This window comes from Asterias rubens, chromosome 20 (assembly GCF_902459465.1).
Source record: "Asterias rubens chromosome 20, eAstRub1.3, whole genome shotgun sequence".
Lineage (NCBI taxonomy): Eukaryota > Metazoa > Echinodermata > Asteroidea > Forcipulatida > Asteriidae > Asterias > Asterias rubens.
Genome location: NC_047081.1, coordinates 11,133,394 through 11,157,470, shown reverse-complemented (window position 1 = coordinate 11,157,470; position 24,077 = coordinate 11,133,394). Strand labels below are relative to the sequence as shown.

The 24,077-nt window shown below is 39.2% G+C and overlaps 2 protein-coding genes across 4 annotated transcripts in view; both read right to left on the bottom strand.

The window, feature by feature from the left end:
* The window catches only part of LOC117303702 (serine/arginine repetitive matrix protein 2-like), a 30,927-nt gene extending 24,263 nt beyond the window's left edge, over positions 1 to 6,664 (bottom strand). For all 3 annotated transcript variants that reach the window (XM_033787972.1, XM_033787973.1, XM_033787974.1), the window contains exons 1-2: positions 6,577 to 6,664; positions 3,255 to 5,004 (exon numbers count right to left, since the gene is read on the bottom strand). In XM_033787972.1, coding sequence (XP_033643863.1) covers positions 3,255 to 4,897 — 1,643 coding nt within the window. In that variant the 5' untranslated portion in view covers positions 4,898 to 5,004; positions 6,577 to 6,664. The remainder of the gene's footprint in view (positions 1 to 3,254; positions 5,005 to 6,576) is intronic.
* An 839-nt stretch (positions 6,665 to 7,503) lies between these two features.
* Positions 7,504 to 24,006, bottom strand: LOC117303645 (lysosomal alpha-mannosidase-like). The gene is made up of 24 exons (XM_033787879.1): positions 23,778 to 24,006; positions 23,146 to 23,248; positions 22,165 to 22,338; positions 21,710 to 21,903; positions 21,260 to 21,463; positions 20,080 to 20,151; positions 19,300 to 19,416; positions 18,736 to 18,936; positions 18,219 to 18,291; positions 17,757 to 17,796; positions 17,589 to 17,658; positions 16,874 to 16,996; positions 15,826 to 15,939; positions 14,552 to 14,681; positions 13,815 to 13,882; positions 13,441 to 13,662; positions 12,880 to 12,998; positions 12,051 to 12,152; positions 11,829 to 11,916; positions 11,638 to 11,718; positions 11,015 to 11,242; positions 10,408 to 10,557; positions 9,294 to 9,417; positions 7,504 to 8,935 (listed from the first exon to the last, which is right to left on the bottom strand). The coding sequence occupies exons 1-24, from the start codon at positions 23,862 to 23,864 to the stop codon at positions 8,838 to 8,840; spliced, it is 2,982 nt and encodes a 993-aa protein (XP_033643770.1). The 5' UTR covers positions 23,865 to 24,006; the 3' UTR covers positions 7,504 to 8,837.
* Between the last annotated feature and the right edge of the window lie 71 nt (positions 24,007 to 24,077).

The following is a 24,077-nucleotide window of genomic DNA, read 5'->3' as shown; positions in this document are numbered from 1 at the left end:
ACATGTATATGTACGCTCGTACAAGTGAACCAAGGTTGTAAAATCCATTCTCACGGAAGAACAAAAACAAAATTCTCATGGTTACATAAATGTCTTCATTACGCCTACAGTCTACACTATTTATACAGTGTCGACACAAATTAATGAATGCACTGTACAAAGACTCCGCGGTAGCTTAATTACAATTTACATTACATGTAACTGTATTCCTTTTACTTATCATGACAGAATACAAATTAAGTGCAGCCACACCAAGTACAAACACATGACCACTGACTCAGGTTGTCCGCAGAAAAATTGACATGTGTATGTTTTTACGTACAGGACTAATTTCTATTTTAACATGGTTTTTCTTTTCTTTTCGACAGGCGATAAGGAACCAACTTATAGGCCTAACAAAGGATCATCAAATCAACTCTGTTGGGACATGGTCTTGAATTCAGCGAGTACATGTCTCATGACACATCACGTACATGCTAAAATGAAGATCATTCTAGAACATTGTACCCTTTCCCTGCCTCCCACAAGTGATAACATTGAACATGGTGGCAGAACAAACAGTTTTGTTCGCACTTAAAACACAAAAAGATGGTGCATGTAAGGTCTGTAAGGTCTCATGTTTCAAAGTCTGTGTTTACTGCATGCTGAGCATATAGTTGTTTACAAGTTAAGATAGTGTATTAAGAATAACATTCAAGGGAATTCTACAGTGTAGTGTAGTTTGCTGACAGTGCCCTTATGTGCTCTCTTGTGTGTCATTGCACACAAAACAATCAACCCACAACTTTAGGCTACAGAAAACACCTGTTTTGGTGCACCTGTAAACAAGCCAAGTACATGCAGGGTTGCAGAATGTAACAATAATGAATCCCACCCAGTAATAAATATACAGTACGCCTGTGATTTGTTTTTTCCCAGAGCTCGGGTACATGAGCACTGAGAATACAATGCTAACACACTATCTAATTATGGGCAAAAAGTAACGAAATAAATAATAGAATTAACAAGCAGGCACCTTCAACGACCAATCTTGCTGGCAATAGCAGGGGAACACAAAAACATCTTCAGATCATGTGTCATAAAAGATTGTAATCAACATCAAAATTGTCCTTACTATAAATTTTCCTCATTTCGTTATATTGCACCCCACCAGGAGAGATGTTTCACGGTTCTTAATGTGTACTTAATTTCCAGTGTACTTGTACACATCTGACAGGTATAGTTTTGCTAGCAATAGTGTGGTGAATTTGTCTCTTTTTTTAATGTGTCATAAAAATATTATAATCAATATCAAAAATGTCTCCATAAAATTCCTCATTTTTGCACCCCGTAGGACAGATCTTTCACGGTTCGTGTCCTAATTTGTACTTTTACAATACTTGTTTGAATAATGGCGTAGGTTAAAAAACTCTTTTATTTTGATAATACATACTTGTCATTAAATATTATAATCAACATCAAAAACTTTCTCTACATAAAATTCCTCATTTTGTTAATTGCATCCCGTAGGAACAGATCTTTCACGGTTCGTTTCCTAGTTTTCCAATGTAATTAGAATGGGGAAAAAACTCTTTTATTTAACAATGTGTCATGTAAAATATTATTATCAACATCAAAAATGTCTCAATACATTTCCTCATATTGTTAATTGCATCATGGCAGATCTTTCACGGTTCGTTTCCTAACATGTACTTTTTTCCAGTGTACTATTCAAAACATCTACATTTTTCAGACTATTTGGGAATATCAACTGTACTGTAAGTAATTGCCGAAGCATATGGCGCAGTGAGTCAGGGCTGAATGCAGTACTTATCGGCTTCTGACGTCACTGGGTAGCATAGCGGCCCAGCCTGTGTGGATTAATAATGAACAGTCATTGGGGAGAGCTGCAAGTTCAGCTTATTGTACAAATCCTACTAGGCCTACATGGGTACTAACTATACACTGTAATAAACACAAATAATTCACGCACTGTGTTGTTATTAGTAATAGTTATAATAATAAACTGTGCACAACTGTTCCCATTTTTAATCCATTATGGAGATTACACACTGTGTTTTGTACGTATTGTACTCGCTATACATGTGTAAGTCAAGTAGCCTTCATGTACAATGTACAATCATGGAAGAATAAATCATTCCTCCATGGTACAATAGTGTAATTTCATTTCTTTTGTCATGTTTGTCAGCTAAATAAAAGGAAAAGGTTGTGAAAATCTGAATGCATGAATTGATACACTGCACTTCATGGTTGGTCATATTTCTTTGTACTGTGTGTGTAGAAATGAAACACTTCAAATACAAGTGAAACAAACTATGCTTTGTTGTCTGCGATTTCCATGCTTCCTGATCTGCTGCACTGATCACTGCTTCCTAATGTGATAGGCCAACATTGTTACAATGTATCATAATGTACACTACAACCATGCTACAACATGTTCTGACACAAGAAATTTGTACTGATATAGTGACACATTGTACATAAAATTATGCTTTTGAAATACCTAATTCGTTGACATACTGTAGCAAAATGAAATTCTCCTAACAGTTGGTTTGCTTGCCAAATGCTTAGTTTTCAAAAACAACTGAGCACTAAGTGGTCTTAAAGTCTATATGAAACTGCTAGAGGGGCACCAAGGCCAAGACCAGGGTAACAGAGGCCAAGGCCTCCATATGACCTCTGGGTAATCCCAGGCCTGTCCTCAACCCATGAAAAGCAATTTATGAGTGCAGTCTTCAGTTCAACAGAATCAAATACAAAACATGCAGTTGGATTTTGAAGGAATAGAGAATGGTAACAAGTGCGCCTGGAGATACCTGGAAGGAGAAGAAGGTGTTTAAGTGGGCACCCGGAACTTATTAAAAACCGACGTGCACTTTTGGAATTTCATGCTGGTCAGTTTACAGGGGTGTTCAAAATGCAAAGTTTGCCTGTAAAACATTTACAATACCAATAAAGGCAATTGGGAGTGTCTGTTTGTTATTTTAAAAGTACATTGTACAGTACATTATAGTCTGACAGTAAATCCTCAATTTAAACTGGAAAACAACAGACGTAGCGCCTCAACACTAAATGTCAGACTAAACCATTCTGACAGGGAAATTACTCATTCTCTCATTTAAACAGCGCTGGAGACCTAATCCAACAATTAAAGGACCCAGACTTACTCACATCTGTCCTCCCTATTACACATTGCAGATTTATTGAGTTAGGAGTAAGAGGGGCATATCCTGTGTGTAGTTTTTATGACCCACCTTTTTTCCAGACTGGAGTTAGTCGGCAACTGATCCACGCTGACGGCCCTGGCCCGACCCGACCAGCCAAGTTGTGCCCTGTGCATGGCCGCCGTTTCCTCCACACTCAAGCTGCGACTAAGGTGACACGACTCGTCTCTCGTATCAAACATGTCGTCATCCAGGTACCGGCTGTCGCACATGAGGTCCTCCGAACACAACGAGTCCAGTTCGCAGGAGTCCAGGGACTCCGAACAGTGCTTTATGGCGCTGATGTGGGGGTTCCGGAGGTGCAGGGGAAGTTCAACTGGTCTTGCAGGCGTGGAAAAAGCATCCGCGGACGACTGGACAGCCCCCATAGTGTTTGAGGTAGGTCGATGTCTTGGCGATACCAAAGGATCAGTATTTTTAATGCAAGCAAACAGCGGATTGATTTCCTTCGGGATATCTTGGGCTGGGCTAGCAGCGCTCGGTCGGGAAACGTCTTGCCTCAGCAGAGTGACTTTATCGAGTGCCCTGGACTGAGATCCTGACTCGCATGGCGCGTCACCATCCTTTACTACTGCTGTACTGATTGGAGGATCCCGAGCACAGGAAATTGAGTTTTCCTTCCTGACCACCCCGGGAGAACTTTGAGGTAACTCCTGCTCGACAGACGTTCCAGTGTTCTCAGCACTGTAGTCTCCGGGCTCCAGCTTGAAAGTAGTGTTCACAATACAAGTCGGTGATTCTTCGATAGGATATGTCCGATCATGAATACTGGGATTAACGCCACCACCGCTGTCTTCTTTGCTGAAAGTTCTGTTCATCTGAGTCAGCCGTGATATGCTTTCAGAGTTATCAACATGGGTTGCTGCACTTCCAGCAGTTCTCAGTTTATCATGCAGCGGGGATGTAGAGCTTGACAAGCTTATCCCGCTGGAGTTAAAACCCTCTGATTGGCTGCTGCTGGCCTGGCGTTTAAGCCCCCTCGGCTCGTCACTGAAGACACTTTTGTACAGCATGGGTTGCCCGTAGACTTTGAAACTACTGTTTGAACTGCAGGAGCTGCGATCACTCTCCGGCGTTTTGACGCTACTCGTCGACTCCCTGTCTGGCGGGGAGCCATGGGGTAATTCCAGGTCCAAACTCAGGCTCTTGATGTTACCCCTAGCTTGCTGGATGTTTGCATTCAATTCGTCCCTTTGCTTTTTTGACTCTGTCTTTTTGCCACTGCCGTTCTCGAAAGAAGAGATTTTCTGCCAGGCAAAACCAAAGCCAAACCGCGAGGATTTTTGGGTCGTCGTTGTGGTAGCCCCACCCTGGGGACTTTGTTTCCCGCCATTGTCCACAGGAGATGTTTTTCCATTTCCATTTTTTTTACCATTAGTTCTGCTCTCTTCATCCTTCAGATCACTCAAACGCTTCTCGTAGCTCGCGACAATCGAAGACGTTTTGGACTTCCTCTTCACGTTGTCATCCTTGCGATTTTTGACCTGGCTAGGGGGCCTTATCTTCACACCACCATTCAGATCCTCCTCTGCACTCCTTAAGTGCATATCAAGTTCCGACTCCTTAGCTGGAGTATGTTTTTTCTTGCGGAAAGACGGCAGGCGGGCAATGAAGGACCGCTTACTTTTCGGCTGGCTCCCTTTGCTCAGGGACACATCTGCCGAGGCAGACATGTTTGCTGGCAAACTCTGGCAAGTTCTCCCTCCTCTTTAAAAATCTTGAAATGAATTACATCGTATAGAGACATCGGAGAGAGTATGCCATTTCGGCTCCAGAGAATCTGGTAGGAAAACAATGGATTCAAATTATTCATTTAAGAAGTTTGATTTGATTTGTGGAATTGTAGTTTTGCACAAATTATTTTACAGTAAAGCAATTATCCTACACTTTGGTGTATCAAAACGAGTTTCTCCCATTGGTGACTGAGTTAACTTGGTAGACTTTCTAGGAAAATTCCCGTTGGTGACTGAGTTAACTTGGTAGACTTTCTAGTAAAATTCCTGTTGGTGACTGAGTTAACTTGGTAGACTTTCTAGGAAAAGTCAGATGGTTATATAAAAATTCTCGAAAACTTAATGTTTCATGACCCTAAATCCTCCCAACGGTCCCAGACCCGAGGTTTACGAAACATTGAACCATTGGTTAAAATTTGGCAAACAAATTGTTAGGACTCCAAAAAAAAGGTTTCTTACAAAATGTTCCAACTATGATTTATTGTGATCGTAGTCCTTTGTTCTCCATGTTAAGGGACCTGCCGTCGATTTCACCAAACTCTTCCTAACTTAGGATTAATCTTAGGACTTAGGACGAGTTGAGTCCCATATCCAAATACGTAGGAAGCATTAAACCCATCCTAAATTAGGACGGGTTACTCGTCCTAACTAGAGTTAGGATTAATCCTAGAGTTTCGTGAAATCGGCTGCAGGCTACATCCAGTAACTGGTGCGCTGTACTTCTTTTTTCGAAATTTGTCATTTTATAGGCCTAGCTAGTACAACCGATAATGACAAATTACGCAAAAAAAAAGGAGCATACAGCGCCCCAGTTACTGGGTCTAGGACCTAGCCAAGTAGTGTGTTACCCCCTGTGTACATACTATAGATAACATGTAGATGTAGTAGGACTTTAGGAGCATGGAGGAAGGATCGCAGCTAGTACTATCAGTATCACTCTTCCTTCCTCCATCATGTCCATGGTACATGTACATGCATGACCTCCATGACCATGGACGAGTTGTTCGACGGACGAGTTGTCTGGTCTCGGTCTTGCAGTCTATGATGTACTGCAGTACATGATGTAGTGCAAAAGTCTCCCCTAATAAAGACTTTATTAAACGAAATTCAAATGAAAGTGCCTGCCCTTTTTGCAAAGTTAGCACTATATTGTAAGTCATGCTTGACCATCCACAAAATGTCCACTGTCAGTATGTCACTTGTCAGCCACGATCCAAACAAATTGGAACAATACCAAATTGATCATGCAATTGAATTACGACCAGATGACAAATGACACAACCGTTTAAGAAAAAATGGCTAACTAAGCTTGAGTCATAGCCTAAAGTAGAGAAATGTAAATACGTTGTTAAATTGCCCTAGAGAAAAACACCAAGCAGTTTGACATTAGGATCAGAGATGTCAGTCTTTACGTTTTGGTTGATTCGTGATTTTTCGACTGCCAAGTACGCAAGCCGGAATTTACCAATCACTTTTTTTTTTTAATCCGACAACAGGAAAATTTCTCTTGCGACTTTGTTTTTGACGAAATATACCATCAAAATGAACATTTTTAAACAGTTCGATAACACAGAGGGATGAGGTATATATTGTTTAACATAAATGATTCAAATACTTACTTGAAAATTCTGAAATGTGTGAAAATAAGGTAGAAATCCTGGCCGCTTCCACGTAATGGTAGTCTTTGACACGTCTTGAAAATTTCTATGTTTAGCAATATCAACATGTACAACAAAATAATTCAAAACGTGTAGACCGTGTTCAACTATTAAATAAATTCCAACATGCATTTTAGTTGTTTATTTTTTCATTTTCTTTTCAGTTTGATTAGATTTCTTCTTCGATCGAAATGAATCCACACATATTTACAGGTGAAATGAAATTTTGGGAGAACCGAAGACAATTACTCACTCCAACTACATGCTACGTGCTTAGTGCCTCTGTTAATTTTTTTGCGATACTTAGCATAATAAAAGTGGGCGTGTCATTTGCCGTGATCATCAGTGGGGGTTGGCCATGGGGCGGTGACAGGTTTTAGATAAGAAGACGTTCTGAGGCGAAAAGGTTATACAAAGTTGTAACAACTCCAAAGCGGGTCAGCTCTTTTGCCGGTTGGTTTTAACAGAAGAATATTATTGTCGTGTTCCAGTTGTTTCTGAAAATAAATTGTCCATCTCCCTCATCCATACCTAAAGCCCCATTTGGGATGGTCCAATCCACTTTGTATCATCATAGAGAAAGACCCCACTTTATATGGTGAAGGTGAAACCCTATTTCTATGGGTGAAACGTACCGATCGATTTAGGGCCGTGGGGGTGGTGGCATTTGAAGAAAAAAAACATCACACGTTTCGGGTGAAAGTGAAATGACTTTCGAGAGTGAACATTTGAAAACTATTTTAATGATCTTTAAAAAAAAAATGGGGACAAAATTATTATTTTCTTTTCGGGGCCTCTTGCCCTAATCTTTTAACACCACTGGCTAGCATATTGTGTCACACATAAAAGACAATGCATCAATGAAATGTACACTACAACACGATTGCATAAAGTATTCAACCCATTAAAGTTCTTTGAACTCTGTTTAATAACAAAAAATATCAACACTGAATTGAAATGTTAAAGCATAAATTATTCCTCACACTGTTAGTAATAAAACAATATTAAGTGACAATGGCTTCTCGAAAAAAGAAATCCATCAAATGCTGACACATTTGGTGCTGCAACAGTATTAGCCCTGGGCCCAATTTCATAGTTCTTTAAGAAGAGATGATGCTTAAACAATATTCTGCTAAGCAAAAACAAGCAGAATACCAGCCAAATTGTACATGTGATATAATATTCTAGCTGGTAACTTAAATCCGGTCAGCATAACTTTGTTGTGCCAAGCTACTTTTTGTGCTTAGCAGCTCTATGAAATTGGGGCCTGGGGTGGATTTCACAAAGAGTTAAGACCAGTCTTATCTCAAATGAACTACTATGGTAGTCCCTTTTTGTTAATAACAATGGATATCAATATTCATGAAGACAGGATTTTGAAAATCTTCTTTCAGTATTAAAACTTGTTCTAAAACAAATAATTTCTACCTAATTCTACTTCTTTTAAAGATCGATGACATTTAAACAAAGTCATAAATAAGTTCTAAACTAAAAAACTTCAGAAATCGGTTTTCAACTAGTGGTTTAAACCCGCTGAGGCCTGGTTCTTGATAATTGACCTTGACTTCGTCTCAGTAAAATGATCAAGTCCAGGCCTCTGTGCGGGTTGAAACCACTAGTTGAAAACCTCTTCACCACACATTGTTCCTTCACTTTAAAACATGATTTTCCTTTGAAGAATACAGAAGACAAGAAAGTTTTAGTGGATGTTGTGTTTTCTTAACAAAACATGCAAAGAAAAGCTGATAACTTTTTCAAGGAATTTTGTTTAGGTGAACTAACAGAAGACCATTAATGACATAACAATATATTACCATTTGTTTTGTTTAACAAAACATGCGTAGTATGAAAACAGAAGTAAGTTAGCAAAGTGTTTCCAGGAAAGATTTTTAGTGGTACTTAAAAACAATAGACAATTTATAAGCAGCTGCAAATACACAATAAAGCCTGGCTCACACTTCCTACGAATGCAAATGATACAAATTTTGACTTCCAGCACACAGCCCTATTTTCGCAGCGAATGTTTCACACTCCAATTCTTCAGAATTATTCATTGTGAATATGTGACGGCAAAATTTGTATCATATTTGCTTTTGCAGGAAGTATAAACTGGGCTTATCACTAGTAATGCTTTGACAAGATAACGTGGACAATTTGAGAAAATGCTTTTAAACCAAAAACCTTCCATTTTACTGTTTCATTACTGCAGAATTTTTTTTTTTTTAGTTTGTCCTTTTGATGGTTGCGACAAAGGTTCTTATCTGCATTGGTGTCAGAGAAACAGTCAACGTTGATGAGGGTACGGGATCAGGCTTGACAGCTGTGAAAAAAAGGAATAATAATCATCAATGTATTCATGATCATACTTAAGTATAGTTTAATTTTAGTTGAAGATTAGAGACTTGTACTTTTTTCCCCACTCACACGAGGATTCTATCGATTGGAAAATAATTCCATCACAAAATTTAATATGTCATTTTGCTTATTTGTAATTTGTAGCTTTCTCTAATTGTATACTTTATTGTTCTCTTTATGCGCTTAGAGGCTTCTCGCATTAGGCTCTTTACAAATGTCTTATTATTATTGTTATTTAGCAGGATTCGAACCAGGGTCCCAGAGGTGATGAAAGGTGAGGTAAGATACCACTACACACCAACCCGACCGTCCCTTATACATACCTGGCGGAGTAGGCATAGGGCTATCGTTGATGTTCCATTGTAGGCGTTTTTCATCACTGAGTGCCTCGTTTGCCGATAGCGTCACCTCTTTAAGACTGGTGAAACCAAACGGCTGAAATAAGCTCTGAATAAAAAAATATAAAAGATTGCACTTGTTTTCTAAAGGTGTTCTTTTGGTAGTGGGAGACTTTGGAACACTAGGTGGCAGCAGACTTACCAGGTAAATTTCCATTGTTTACGTAGTTCTGAGCATGCGCACATTAGTGAGAACAATGGATTTTACCTGGTAAGTCTGCTGCCACCAAGCGCCCCAAAAGTCTGTCATTGTCAAAGACAGGTATCCTCCTTGGTGCATCCTTACATACGCATAAAACAACAAATCTGTGAAAATCGGGGCTCAATTGGTCATCGAAGTCTAAAGAAAATAATGAAAGAAAAAACAGCCGCGTTTTCAGACAATATTGAAATAGAGAGGCTGCCAACATTAGGCTAGAAAGCTCAGCTGTAGAGTGCCAGCATGTAAATCCGGAGGTCGCAGGTTCAAATTCCACTTCAGTAGATTTATTCTTTGTTACCCAACAGTTATTTTAAATTTACTTAGTCAGTTTTCCTCGCGGTATATTACTTGGTATTTTAAATAAAAGAAGTTGCATCCCCTTCAGGTGATCCCTCTGTTGCCGCTCAGGTTGTATCCTAAATTTGGGTGTGATACCTGGCTACACCACTGAATTGCTTATGGCTGGCACCGTAGACTTTATTGACAAAGTAGGGAGACTGCAAACATTAAGGCTAGCTAGCTCAGTTGGTAAAGCACCAGCATTTTAAATCGGAGGTCGCAGGTTCAAATCACACTCAAAATTTCTCAATGATCAACAGACCATACTGAATATTCCCTTTTTTGCTATGAAAAGCGCAATCTTGTAGGGCAAACCATATACGTGTCCAAAGGCGTATATCAATAAAGCACGCAGCATTCTCGGTTTGATTTCTACGGCACATGAACAGACAACGCACACGCACACACGCCATATTTGTATGGCAGATATTTGAACAGTGACGTCATATTCAATACGGTCTATACACAGTTTATTTAAATATCCATTACATGCCATACCTTGAGCTGGATTTTGACTTTTTGCGAGAGTGTTGGATCTTCGCCGATTTCAAACTGATGTTCTACACGGATCAGCACAGTGTCTCCTGTCCATTCCTCCAATGTTAGAAGATGTACGTTGGATGGAAGAGAGGCAGACACCATTGACTTCTGCAAAATAAAAATTCAATTAAATTCAATTCAATTCAAGACTTCATAATAGCATAGTGCTTCAGTTCCAACTTTACACCAAGTCTCAGACTTTGTGATACGGAAATTTTTTAAAGAATCATCAAAAGAAACTGAGTGTATATGAAAATCCTCATTATAACAAAAAATTAGTAAATATTGTTAACATTTAATTAAATGAATTTTTAAATTGTTGTTTATTATTTAATACTAATATTAACAATAATAGAGGCATTTATTAGCCGCTTTTAAACTTACAATCAAAGTGTCTTACAAAGGGGCAATTTAATAGAGTTGCTTAAAGTTTGCTTTTTCTATAAATCATAGACAAAACTTCCACTGGGGTAACCAAAAAAAAGTTCAAAAAAACAGGCAGCAAAAGGACACAATAGCCGTTGAAATCGCCGGCGCTTCTGGACAACTCTGAGTCTAAACTCACCATTGTGTTAAACTTAGTTGCCCAGTCTGGTTGCCATTTTGAAAATGACAACGAGGGTGCCATGAAGATTTCCTCCCCTAGGGTCCTGTGGGCTGCGGCTGCCGTGGCTACAGAGGTAAAGAGGACGCTGTGCTTACCCCGCACAATGATCCCGTCACCAAACTGTCCGGTCTCATTCAGGGGCTCACCCACACCTCGACTGTCGTCATGCTGGGTGCGCCTTTGGACCTTGGGTCAAAATAGAGAATCAAAAATGGTTTTATTTATTGTTATTATTTTTGCATGATATATCATCCAACTCACAAGGTTCAATCACATTTTGTCAGTGAAAATGTCAACAGAAATAGCATGAAACAAAAGTTTAGTCTTGACTTTAAGAAATTGATACTAAGTACCATACTGCATTGGAAAAAATTATATCTGAACACTGGATTACTTTGGCCTCTTTATGTGAAGGGAAGTATTATGTCTAACTGCTTGTGTCCCCTATATAAGCATTTTGGTACAAGACGTGTGTGGCCGCTATGGTCTCTAAAGGGTTAATTAAACAAGAGGATTGGTTCATTTTGTCATTACCAGAGGAATTTCCCTTGCAGGGACAACAAAGTTTTATTGTATTGTACCATAATTTCCAAGGATCCATCCTTAAGGCTGCTTCCTCCGAGGGATCTATCAGTCAAGACTGTCAACTGCTTCGTATCATCCTGTGAAATATATCAACATTTTTAGTCAGATATGGAGTAAACGTTGTGCACATGACGTCACTGCCCAGTGCAGTCATTTCTGCGATCATCAATGAGTGACAAGTTTTTACCTTGATGTAGGCTCGGCTGTTGATTGGATAATAGTTCCCAGACGTTGGGTCTGAATTGACGTACACCCAGTCAGCACGGTGATTAAGGCTACAACAAACAAAGATATAAAAGCCATCTTTAAACAATAATGAGATCTCTAAAAATTTAAATGAGGAAAAGAAAATAATGACCAGTTTATGAAAATTTATTAAATTTAGTCCCATATGCCCTTCAAAACTCACATTCTCTTGAGCATCTGTCGGCCATTAGCATCGGTGTAAAATGTACTGTTTGTCTTTAGATCCGTGTCGAATCGTGTGATGATCTCCCTCCCTATTCCATCCCTGGTAAACAAACAAATCAATGGTATAGAGATGTCATGACATGGACTAGTATTTTGGGTTTGAATCCCGGTTGTGACACTTGTGTCCTTGAGCAAGACACTTAACCATTGCTTCTCTCTACCCAGGGGTAAAATGGGTACTTGCGAGGGAAGAAATGGTTTATGTGAATGATTAGCTTTGAGCGTGGTAACTCGCAGCACCGGCTGTATACTCCCCAGGGAGCTGAGATGGTTTAAGGAATGATTTAAGGCCCAATGACCAGGGGTAATAATGCTGGAAGCACTTTGAGATGCCCTTCGGGCTGTGATAAAGCGCTATATACAAATAGATTATTATTTTGACTGGTTCCCTGCTTGTTAGGCTTTAAAAAAAATGCTCTCAAATTTTTTGTACAAAGCCAAGTTACAACTGGTAAAATTAAGCAAGAACAGGCCCTACCACATACAGAATTAGCAGGAAGATTTAAAATAAAAAAAGAAGTCACCTTAATTGCCAAGCCAAATGTAATTTTGTGAAACTAACTGTTTGAACTTTTTTTTATAGCACAAAACCAAACAAAACTTAATAAGGTAACCTTACAAACAAACCAAGTTTGTGTAAAGAAAAAGTAAAGAAACAAAATAATTAGGACAGAAACACTTCCCTTAATTTTGGTGCTCTCTAAAAAAAAAGAGAGATTAATTTTAAAATTTTGTTTACTTTTTGAAATGTCACTTCCCTAACTCACTTGTATGGAATCGGACCGACGGTCCATTCAAACTCAGCAAACTCCTTGTTGGGGTAAAGTCTGATAACCTGACTCAACCATGGCTGAAACTGCTGCCGTACTTCTGTTACAACAGGACCCTGTTAATTGTTAAGACAAAAAAAAAATGAAAAAGACAGTTGCAGTTAAGAACCAAATAATAGTTAATAATTATAACATTGTAAAGACACACTGAATCTAATATAAAATCATTCAAAGGCGCCGGTCAAGATGGAAAAAGAGGGAATTCTCAAGTGGTTGGTAAAAGAAAGTGTAAACAGGTGTGTCTTCAGTTGCTGCTGTAGAAGGGAGATGTTGTGCAGTGAGCTTGAGAAGGAGATATGTTTATTTTTTGGTCCTTGGAAAAAAGTAAGAACATTTCATCAAGTACACGCTTACTTACAAGAACACACAGTATAGGCTTTAATAGACTTTTCAGGCTTTATTAAAAGCATTTTTTTCTAATCTATCCAAGGAAAAACATATCGGAAAACAGACTTAGGTAGGAAAAATACCAAGCCTGCCACAAACAAGACATCTTACCTTAATGACTGTCATACCAACAGACGTGCCGTCAAACAACGGCTTTGGAGTGGGATGGGTCGGCCTAAAGATATAGGCCCCTGACGCCTGAGAGAAAAGAAATGTTCCTGTGCTGCTCTCGTACCAGTGGAAAGACTGCGATACCGCTATGGATGACTTGGTCCTCTTGTCTGTCATCGACTTCAAAAGTCCTGTACTACCGTCAAACGTCAGACTGAGAAACTGTTCGGGCAAAGATGTTTAACATTAAAAAACCTTTAGCATTCCAACAGCTTACATTTTGGTATACAGTGGTTAATACACATCCCTGTAAGAGTAAAAAAAATTATATTCTTTATCCCCAATTACAAAAATTAACATCTATTGTATCCTACCTGGTTTTCAATCACTTCATCCGACTGAGGTTTGTACACTTTAGGAAGAATTGATGTCTTGGCTTCCCCTGTTGAGCACAAACATCAAAAGAAATTTTGTTAATTTTCTGAGGAAAAAAATGGAGCTTCAAACTTCCACAAATCTTCTGTTTTTTAGTAAAAAGGGAGGGTCTCAAAAGTCAGGTACGTCCAGTAAAAAAAGAACATTCCCGTGGGCACGCACCCACAATCCATTGGGTGCCAGAAGGTCACGCTGGACTGCATCACTGTGCTTATTGAATACATTAAATGCATTAAGTACGATAGCAAAACTACACAAGTGAATACATGTACTAAAAGCTTGAGTATTCCAATGGAATGTTCCTGCAGTCCCATGGAACGGTCCCTATGTCAGTCTGGACCTTTAAAACGATCCAACAAGAGCATTTTTACCGTTCCAACTGTTTGAGATGCTCCCTAAAAGGCCGTTGCACACGATGCACGGCAAACATCAGAGAACAAAGTTTCTAATTGATTGAGCTTGCTCCTCTTTTACATTGATACATTAACCTTTCATACATAATAGGAGACTTTCCAACGCTAGGCGGCAGCAGACATACCGGGTAAATTCCCATTGTTTACGTAGTTCTGAACATGCGCATAATTCTGAGAACAATGGATTTACCCGGTAAGTCTGCTGCCCTCTATCGTCCCAGAAAGTCTCCCGATTATTTTTTGTTTTGAAACGATAGTTTTACCTTTCTGCAAGACTTTGAGGACGTAGTTACTGAAGCCAAGTTGAGGTACAGTGATCGGGAAAATCAACTCCTTGGATGCGTTGCCATGGGATCTCCTGACTTCTTTAGTTCCCATTGAAACGTCTTGCAACTGTGAGAATTATATCCACAAAACAGAAAGAAGGCAGAGTAAGGCTGTATACGACAGGGATGAGAGTCATTGCTGACAAAAAAGTCTGAACCTGGGATCCAGATCTTAGAATGTACATTGAAATGATCACATTTCCACCTTTTGGTAACCCCTGGAGTTATAGATTCCAAGGAGCTTTTGGGAGTAGCTTCCTCGGAGCTAGAGTAGATAAAGAGCAGGATTTATTTTATTTTTGGACAAATACAGCATTTTTGTTTACCAGGCAGACTTTAAAGTCTTAATTCAAATAAATGGCTGAAATGTTCTCATCCCTGATTACGTAGACCGCCGACGTAGGGCCAGATAGCTCAGTTGCTAGGCAAGCAAACTCAGCGGTCACAGCTAGGTTAAAAACTAGTTCAGGTTAATTTGACTTTATCAATACCCTAAACATGACTTATATTTACCAAGTCAGTTCTCCTTGTGGTTTATCAGTAAATATTTAAAGGCAAATAAATGGCTGAAATGTTCTCATCCCTGATTACGTAGACCGCCGACGTAGGGCCAGATAGCTCAGTTGCTAGGCAAGCAAACTCAGCGGTCACAGCTAGGTTAAAAACTAGTTCAGGTTAATTTGACTTTATCAATACCCTAAACATGACTTATATTTACCAAGTCAGTTCTCCTTGTGGTTTATCAGTAAATATTTAAAGGCAAATAAATGGCTGAAATGTTCTCATCCCTGATTACGTAGACCGCCGACGTAGGGCCAGATAGCTCAGTTGCTAGGCAAGCAAACTCAGCGGTCACAGCTAGGTTAAAAACTAGTTCAGGTTAATTTGACTTTATCAATACCCTAAACATGACTTATATTTACCAAGTCAGTTCTCCTTGTGGTTTATCAGTAAATATTTAAAGGCAAAGTATGCCCTTGGTTTTTTTAACCATTGGATTGTTTTAATCTTACATAAATGTAGATATGTATACTGTGAAAACTTAATTTCTAAGGGTGGAAATACAATTGGAATCTACAAGATTTTGACCAACAATAAAAAAAACCACCATCGTAGAGCACTGACACTTTACTCCGTAGGTCGCAGAATCAAATTATGTAAATTTTATCTTTTAGTCACCCCAAAGCTACCTCAACCCTTTTTTAACGAACCTGGCTTGTAACTGGTTTTCCGCTTGGGCCAGTTACAGCGTAGTTGAAATTCACTGGTATCCGTACAATTGTTGTCACTGCTCGTGCCAGAGGGTTATACGCGGTTACAGTAAACTGAAAGAACAACCAAAAAAGGCAAAGATTAATATCAAATTAACCCCATTAATCAATTCTTAAACCATTTTGATGATTTAATAATCATATTTAATTATTATTATTTAATAGACAATGTGATCTATGGCGTCATGGCCAAACAAAACACATCAATTTTGGTGCGACCCCCGTGTCCTTACGAACAAATATGGAGAAAAAAGAAGGATGTACACCATCAAAGACAAGCAAGTTCCATGCTCATTGAACCCAAGTCTCGACACTCCTAAGGTGACAGGTCTTTTTCTTCAGCTGCACCACGCATCGAGAAATCTCTACCACTTAATCTCAGATCTTGTCTTTGTACCACAAAGTTCAAATCTCTTCTCAAAACTTATCTTATGTCACAGGTTTAATTTTGTGTCTGGTTTTCTTTCATTTTGTTTTTAGTTTTACTGCGCTTTGAACACCCAGCAGGGTGGATATGTGCGCATTACAAGTCTTTATTATTATTATTAATGGACTTCTGGAAATCGTTGGAGCCAGTATATGTGAAGCGGTTTTTAAAGGCACTAGACACTATAGGTAACTACTCAAGATAACTGTTAGCATAAAACCTTACTTGGTAACAAGTAATGGGGAGAGGTTGATAGTATAAAACATTTTGAAAAAACGGCTCCCTCTGAAGTAACGTAGTTTTCGAGAAAGAAGTAAATTTCCACGAATTTGATTTCGAGACCTCAGAATTCATCTGAAAGCACACAACTTTGTGTGACAAGGTTGTTTTTTCTTTCATTGATATCTCGCAACTTCGCAGCTAATTGAGCTAAAATTTTCACAGGTTTGTAATTTTATGCATATGTTGAGATACACCCAGTGAGCAGACTGGTCTTTGACAATTAACAATAGTGTTCAGTGTCTTAAATATAGAATTATGACACACTTATCAATGGCTTACCTCAGGCGAGTTTTCCGTGATAGGACAAACGCTGACGTTGAGATAGTCACAGAACTCGGGCGTTGGTGCCGGGACGGAGGAATTTTTCTCCATCAGGTTACCGAGAACACTGCCAATAAGGCTCTATGACGACAGAGAGCAAAGAAATGAATGAACAAGTTCGCTAGGCTGCGTTTCAATACGCATGCGTAAAGGTAGCATCATAGACTAGTACCTACTTCAGAAACTAACGACCCTAAAATTTGTGTTTGGTAAGAAGCACTGCAGCTGTTGATAGTATAGACTATTTTGAGAATTTATTCCTTTCGAAGCAAACATGGTTTGAACAAATTTTCACCACAAAACAGTAACTCAAATTTCTGAGGATTGGTGTCTAAATGCTAAAGCCAAAAATGGGGTTGGATAACTGTGTCTCCTCACTAAACGTGGATAGATTCACGGAAAATACCAAAACAGTTGTTTGCAGTTTTCTTGGCAACATTCAGTTGAAACTTGCACATGTGACTTCTACTGTACCTTTCTGTATAATTATGCCAATAAATCAGCATTTTGTTGCCAAAAACCATTTTTGTATTCTACCTTTAAACAATTGTGACTGAAAGTAGGAAGGTTAAATTAACATCAATATTATGAAGAACAAAAGTGTTGCAACATCTAAAATAAATTTAAATAATTAGTTTGAATATTTCGTTTCATTTAATTCAATTTAACTTACCTTGCATTGAGTGCGGCCAATGTAGAGCCTCTCAGCATAGTCATCAGCAACATGCTGTTTTGAAGTACCACTAAAATTTTAAAAAATAATTAAATTCTTTAAAGACACTCCCTAAAAAGGAGACATCAGAGAAATCTAATCTGAGTAAACATTTGAAGATAAACTTACGAAACAGCATCATGGTGCTGAGCAACAGCCTCAGCTTTTTCTGGAAAAAAAACAAAAACAAAAATAAAATAAAAAATCATGAAAACCGAAGCTCACACACACAGCAGAGTTCACAATCTCCATAAGACAGTTAGAGCACACTGATCGAAACGTCAAGCTCTTCCCAGAGTCACCACTACCCACAAAAGAGATTTTTCCATTGTTTCACTGCAAACCTTACCTACTTAGAATAGACCCTTCCCATGAAATATGTAAATTGCACATAGCGCGTGCGCACTAACGTTTTGGTTGGCAAAATGAGGGAACATTGCGCTGTTTTGTACACGGCTAAGGGGTGCGTAACGCAGACGCGATTGCGCTTCTGCTTAGTGCACAACTCTATGGCGTTTGCCAACCAACAGGGTCTGTACGCATGCGTGAATGTAATTAGCATATTTCATGGGAAAGGTCCATTGTACTTACTTAGATAATCTGAGTTTGTTTGGAGTTTTAAACCAGGAAGCACTGATCCCCAAACTTCTAACTGTTTACAAATCTGAAAGTAAAACAGAAATTGTCTAAAAACTGTGCAGTAAGTTTTTGGTTTCAGAACTGTGGATAAATATTTTAACTCCTCAGGGAAAAAAATCACAAATCTTGTCCTAGTTCCAGTTTAGGCATTCATTTTGCATGGCATTATTCAAGAATTTAAAATTAAACATTGCAATTCTTTGGCTGTGCTAAGGGATTAGACTATCAACACAAAAAGATTGTTCCCAGTTGGCGTCATACTTGGGCATCTTTGTGGGCAGTGATCATAACTGTACACTATTGTCAATTAATCGATATAAGCAGTGATATTTTTGACAGAAATATTTGTTGTCTGTGGCTCCTTTTCACATCGGCAATGTAAACGAGAGATTCGGAACTCAGAAAATAACTGCATCGGGGTAAGAATGCTCTCAGGTCAAACATTCTTGTATGAAAATTGTCATGGTACCTGAAGAAGGGTGTTGGTTTCTCGGACGTAACCCTTGAGTGCTGACCGACTGACGAAGTACCCAGTCCAGAAAGCATGCGGGTGATCAGCATAGGGGAAGAAGTCGTCACTTTTTGTGGTCCAGTTCTTGGCGACTTGATTGACATTTTTTGTGTAACATGATGGGGTCGAGTACAAAGCATGCACACCTGTTTCGTTTTGCTGCGTGCATCAGAACAACAAAAAATAATGATTTTATTATTATTAAAATCTCTTTGACCTTAACGAGCAACATTTGAGTTGCAGTTGCACAGTGATTTAGTAAATATCTACATCATTCAGGCTTCAAACTGACTTTTTAGTGAAGACCCTAGCCAGGCCTTGCACTTAGGCTTTTAAAAAAGTGGCCCAACAGGCTAGCAATTTATGAGCCGACATCTCAAACATGTATTGTCAAAACTTTATCATTATGATTTTTACTCCGCAGGAATTAAGCCGTATTTTCTGCTTAAGCAGCTCCATTATTGGGTCCTAGCCTGAAACAACGAGTGCTTAAGCAATAGCTGATTAGTGTTGATTCCTCACCTTGGCGTTGACGTATTTGATAAGTTTGTCCAAATTCTCGTACCACATGTGTGCATTGCTGTACTGGAAGTCCGACCCCATGGTGAACATAATGTGGTTTGTTCTGTACGTAGCGTTCTGAAAAAGTGCAGAAAATATTTCTGTTAAAAGTAGCTATCCCAAAATGAATTGCCATTGGGTGGTTGGCGTAGTGGTATTATTTCCTGACTTACCACCTTTAGAACACCGGGGTGGCGGTTTCAGTCTTCCGCCGTGTTCATTTTTCCGGGTGACGTAGCCGGACATTTCACCACGTTGTTGGAACGGTTTAAGCTTTCCGGCGTGTTCAGTTTTCCGGGTGACGTAGCCAGACAAAAATACAGCCGCGAGTACCCTGGCTTACCCCCTTTAGAACACCGGCTCTAATCACACTAGTGACACTATGTGGATTGGGTTTTAAGTCCCTACTTGACTGCGAGGGTTCTCCCTGGAATAATTCTCTGGGGTTTTCCTCCCACAACCAAAACTCAAACCTCCCTACTTGTCTTGGGTTAGGGCTAGGGTTATTGGGTAATACAATACATTCCCAGTGATTAAGGTCACTTTCCTGAAAGTCCTTGGCTTCATAAACAGAATAAATGAAATGAAATGAAACAATAAAAACATTGCACAACTTTAATTAAAGGATGTTGCAAAACATTGGTCAGCACAAAAATATAAAGGTCCACAGGTTTGCATATAATGGTATTTGTGAATGTGAATTGAATAGAATTTAATTGATTTTTTGACAAGACCCCTTACCTGTTCTTTGGCAAGTTTTACAAACAGAGCAACTCTCTCATCTACATTGTAGTCAAACATATTGGGATCATCCTGTAAATATAAACAGAGAATTCAAAAACAATATAACAGCCACTTTTGACAGGTTGGTTTTAAAAGGAACACGTTGCCTTGGATCGGACGAGTTGGTCTATTAAAAGCGTTTGAAACCGTTTGTTATGAAATGCATATCGTGAGAAAGATGTTTTAAAAGTAGAAAATGGTTACAGAACGCTTTTCAAAGACCAACTCGACCGATCCAAGGCAACGTGTTCCTTTAAGGTTCGGGAAGATTCAAGAAAATTAATTAAATACAAAAGAGAACACCTACATCTACTTGGTATGACACTGCTCTAGATGCAAAGATCGTTGGTGCCAATCCCCAAGTAATGTGCCTGTGATTTTTATCACAGAGCTCGGGAAAGTACAGAGTATACAGCGCTAACACACATCGGTGTATATGGGTAAAATCGAAATGAATATTCTTTGCCCCCGATGCAAATTTAACATAATTAATACCTATAAGATACATAGCTAATTCCTAGTTATTAATTTATTATTTGCTTTTAGATTATATTGTTTATGTATAATTTAATGCACTTTAGATTCGTTGAATTTCAACTTTTGTTTTTTCTTTTTCTAAAAGAGTATGGAATAAACATTTTATTGAAAGAAAAGAAAGCAAACTGTGGTCTAAGCTTTTGCATAAGACCTATCCGATAGATATTCATCACCACATAGCAACTGTTACCCTTACACAGTTCGGTATTGGGCACTAAATACGATGAAACGTTTTTTAAGTTTGTGTTTTCCAATTACGGGAATATCCGCGCTGGATTTGCGGCGATATCTCAAGAGCATGACCACCTTTTAAAATGAAATTTCGACAGGTAAGTTTTATTGTATCTTGGTGATTTGTGTGGATAGTTTTTAAAAATAACAGCGCCTTATATAATATATAGCGCCTTTTCTTAAGGTTGCAAAGCACTCAGAGAATGACAGGAAAAATCAACAACGGGAATGAATTAAAAAACAAAGAGGAAAACCATGACTAGGCAAAGCTTGCAGCACTTAGTCAAGAAAGTCCCGCGAAAAGCTGGTCTCTCATTGACTTAAACTGCAGGCCAAGCAAGGCGAGATTTACTGATTTTGGGTGCCGTACCATGATGGGGGGGTCATTGCAGGAGGTATCGAAGCAGAAGCCTTTGGGCGGGCCATAGTGGGCAAACAATGCCCCGAAGAACAGGTCCGAGGTACTGCCAAGACTCTGTGATGTATGCCACACTTGCTCCATCCTGTCCTTTGCAATTCTCGTTGCCTTATCGACGTAGTCCAGTCGAGCAAAGTACAGACTGTCAAATCCCATCTGTGTGTCCAAGAAAATAACCATAATAATAATAATAATAAAAATAAAAATAAATGGATTTATAAAGCGCCCATTCTAAATAATAGAATAGGGTGTTGTGGCGAAGCGGATAAGCGCACCGAACTCAAGCTCTGGTGTTTCTGTTCAGCAGAGCGTGGGTTCGAATCCCAGTCATGTACTATACTTGTACTATAATTGCTTCACTCCACCTTTAATTGAAGGGCATTGTCTGAAGTTCTAATTTACCTGGGCCACGAGAGAGGCATACTCCCTCGAGTGTCCGAAGGGGTCAATCTGCCATGCTGTCCGTGGCTTTGCGCAGTCGCCAAACGTCTCCTTGAGGAATCGTAAGCCGATGGTCATCTGATCAATGATGGCGTTGTAGTGAGTCGCAGCTTCATCATTCATGCACCATCCCCCGTTGACAAACTCCAATCTCCCTGAAAAGTACGGCGATGGTGAAATATTTCATTAGCATTGACAAGCAACTTTTGCTCTTTGGGTATAATAATAATAATTATAATACTTTGGGAAGCTCATGATCCTTATTCGCAGCTGAGGAGCTGGATTGTGGTTAACGACTCTTTAATCACCAGCTCTTTTTCAGAATCAATACTACTCAAAAAGAGCTATTCATGTGGTGTTACCGCAAACCTCTCTTAGTTATGCTTCCACCATGTAAAGTTTCAAATCCTATTTACCTTCATTAACAAGTTGTTTGACAAGGCCCTTCATCTTGTCCGTTTGCTCGTTCCACCATCGCTCGAAGAAAGCAATTTCAACATAGATGAAACGTTTTTCTGGGTCCTTTAACAACTCGGACACGACTGTGTCAAGAATGTATTGAACCCCTGCATGTTGGATGTCATTCCGGTCTGTAAATAATTAACAAAATCAACAAATAAGTACCCCCTAAAAGATGGCGTATCGTGGCTAGGGCCCAAATTCAAAGAGCTGCTTATAAAAGCAGAAAATATTGCTTAACAATTTTCTGCGAAGCAAAAATTAGCAGGATAATAGTCAAAGATTGCAATTTGGTTGGTGACCATACTCTGGTAAGCATAATTTTGTTGTGCTTAGCTACTTTTTGTGCTAGGCAGCTCTATGAAATTGGGCCATGGTGATCTTGTGCAACAGACTCAAGGTGGCTAAGGTGGCTGCTTCAAATCCCAGGCCATGACATTGAATTAACCCACACAAGGGGGAAACATTTGGACTGTCCTTTTTTACAGTTCTCGCCAGTAGTGCACATGCTCAGACCTGTGTGAGCAGTACTGTGCATAGACCTTTTCGCAAATACTGGGGTGCGCGCGTAAAGCTTGGAATTAGGTGCATTGTGGTCTAGCCGGTGATCAAATTTGATCCATATCTATCCCAAAATGCACCTCATTCATAAGTCTGCGCTTGCGCAATGGTTTTTGCGAAAAGGTCTATGTTCACCTTAGGGGACCATTATGTCTGCTGCCACCAGCGTCTCAAAAGTATCCCATTGCTGTGGTGCCCTGTGCAAGGTTTCCAGACAAGTTTACATTTTCCTCATAGAAGTGCACCTTTACCAGAGGGAACTTGCTTTGACCCTTCAAGAACGAGTTCAAGGCATGTTTAAGTATGATTGCTTCCGTTAATGGTAGACAAGAAAACATCACTTTAAACCATGATTTAGTGAGACATTTTCTACATACCTCCATAATAATACTGGTCAACGGTCTTGAGCCATCCGACGTCATCGTGGGTGTGAGGAACAAGATGAACATTCAGCATGCCGGGCACAGTGGCTGGACAGCTCTACAATCAAATGTTTAATATTATTTTTACAAACTATATGAACAATGTCTCGCCTTCCATCATGATCTCCTAGGACCCTGCCTTGTAACACCCCTTTTACAGAATGGTTTAGTTCAACCAAAAAAGATTCGAATTTTCAACCTGGAACATTTTTTACTCTTTCACTCGGGGATCTGGTAAGTTTTTGTCCCTTTTCTTCAAATTATTTCCTCAATAGTGTTTTGAGTGATATGGTAGGATTCATTAGACATTGTAGCCCACCTTGTTGAGCTGTTAATGGCTCCGCTTTTAACATCGATCTCATCACTGGCAGTGATGATTCTAATTCTAAATTCTAAATCTAATTCTAAAGTTAGAAATATATTTATACTTCTAAATCTCGAAATTATCAGCTATTCTTCTCTATTGATAGTGCTAGTGCTTGTTGTAGTTCGTTGCACATGTACTGTACTGTGCAGTCTGTACTGTCTGTAGTTAGTCTGGTCTGTAGTGCTGTAGTTTTGTACTGGTAGTGGTATTGTTTTGTTACCTTGTAACCGCATGTTGCTTGTGCAAAATCTACAGATATAACTGCAATGAAAGACAAAGTGGTGAAGAGAGGCATCCGAAACATCATGAGTGTTATTGTCACTCTTCTTGAGCTTAACTCTTGTTAAGTTGGAGAGTCAACAACGAACAAGATTTATTGTTGTTCATGGACTTGCCGAACACCCGAAAAAGTCACATGAGCAGTCACATGTCCCCAAACACAATTTCCGGCCTGGCTTGTTTCTGACGCTAGAGGCCGCCCAAACAAAAGTGCAAAGCGTATTCGCTATATTCAATGAGT

What these genes read in the sequence shown, in the direction of transcription:
- LOC117303645 (XM_033787879.1), bottom strand. Translation starts at nt 23,864, where the DNA reads ATGATGTTTCGGATGCCTCTCTTCACCACTTTGTCTTTCATTGCAGTT. An exon ending in TAAAACTTGCCAAAGAACAG is followed by an intron (nt 19,417 to 20,079) that starts GTAAGGGGTCTT and finishes GCACTTTTTCAG; the next exon opens with AACGCTACGTACAGAACAAA. An exon ending in ACAGCCGAGCCTACATCAAG is followed by an intron (nt 11,719 to 11,828) that starts GTAAAAACTTGT and finishes TATATTTCACAG; the next exon opens with GATGATACGAAGCAGTTGAC.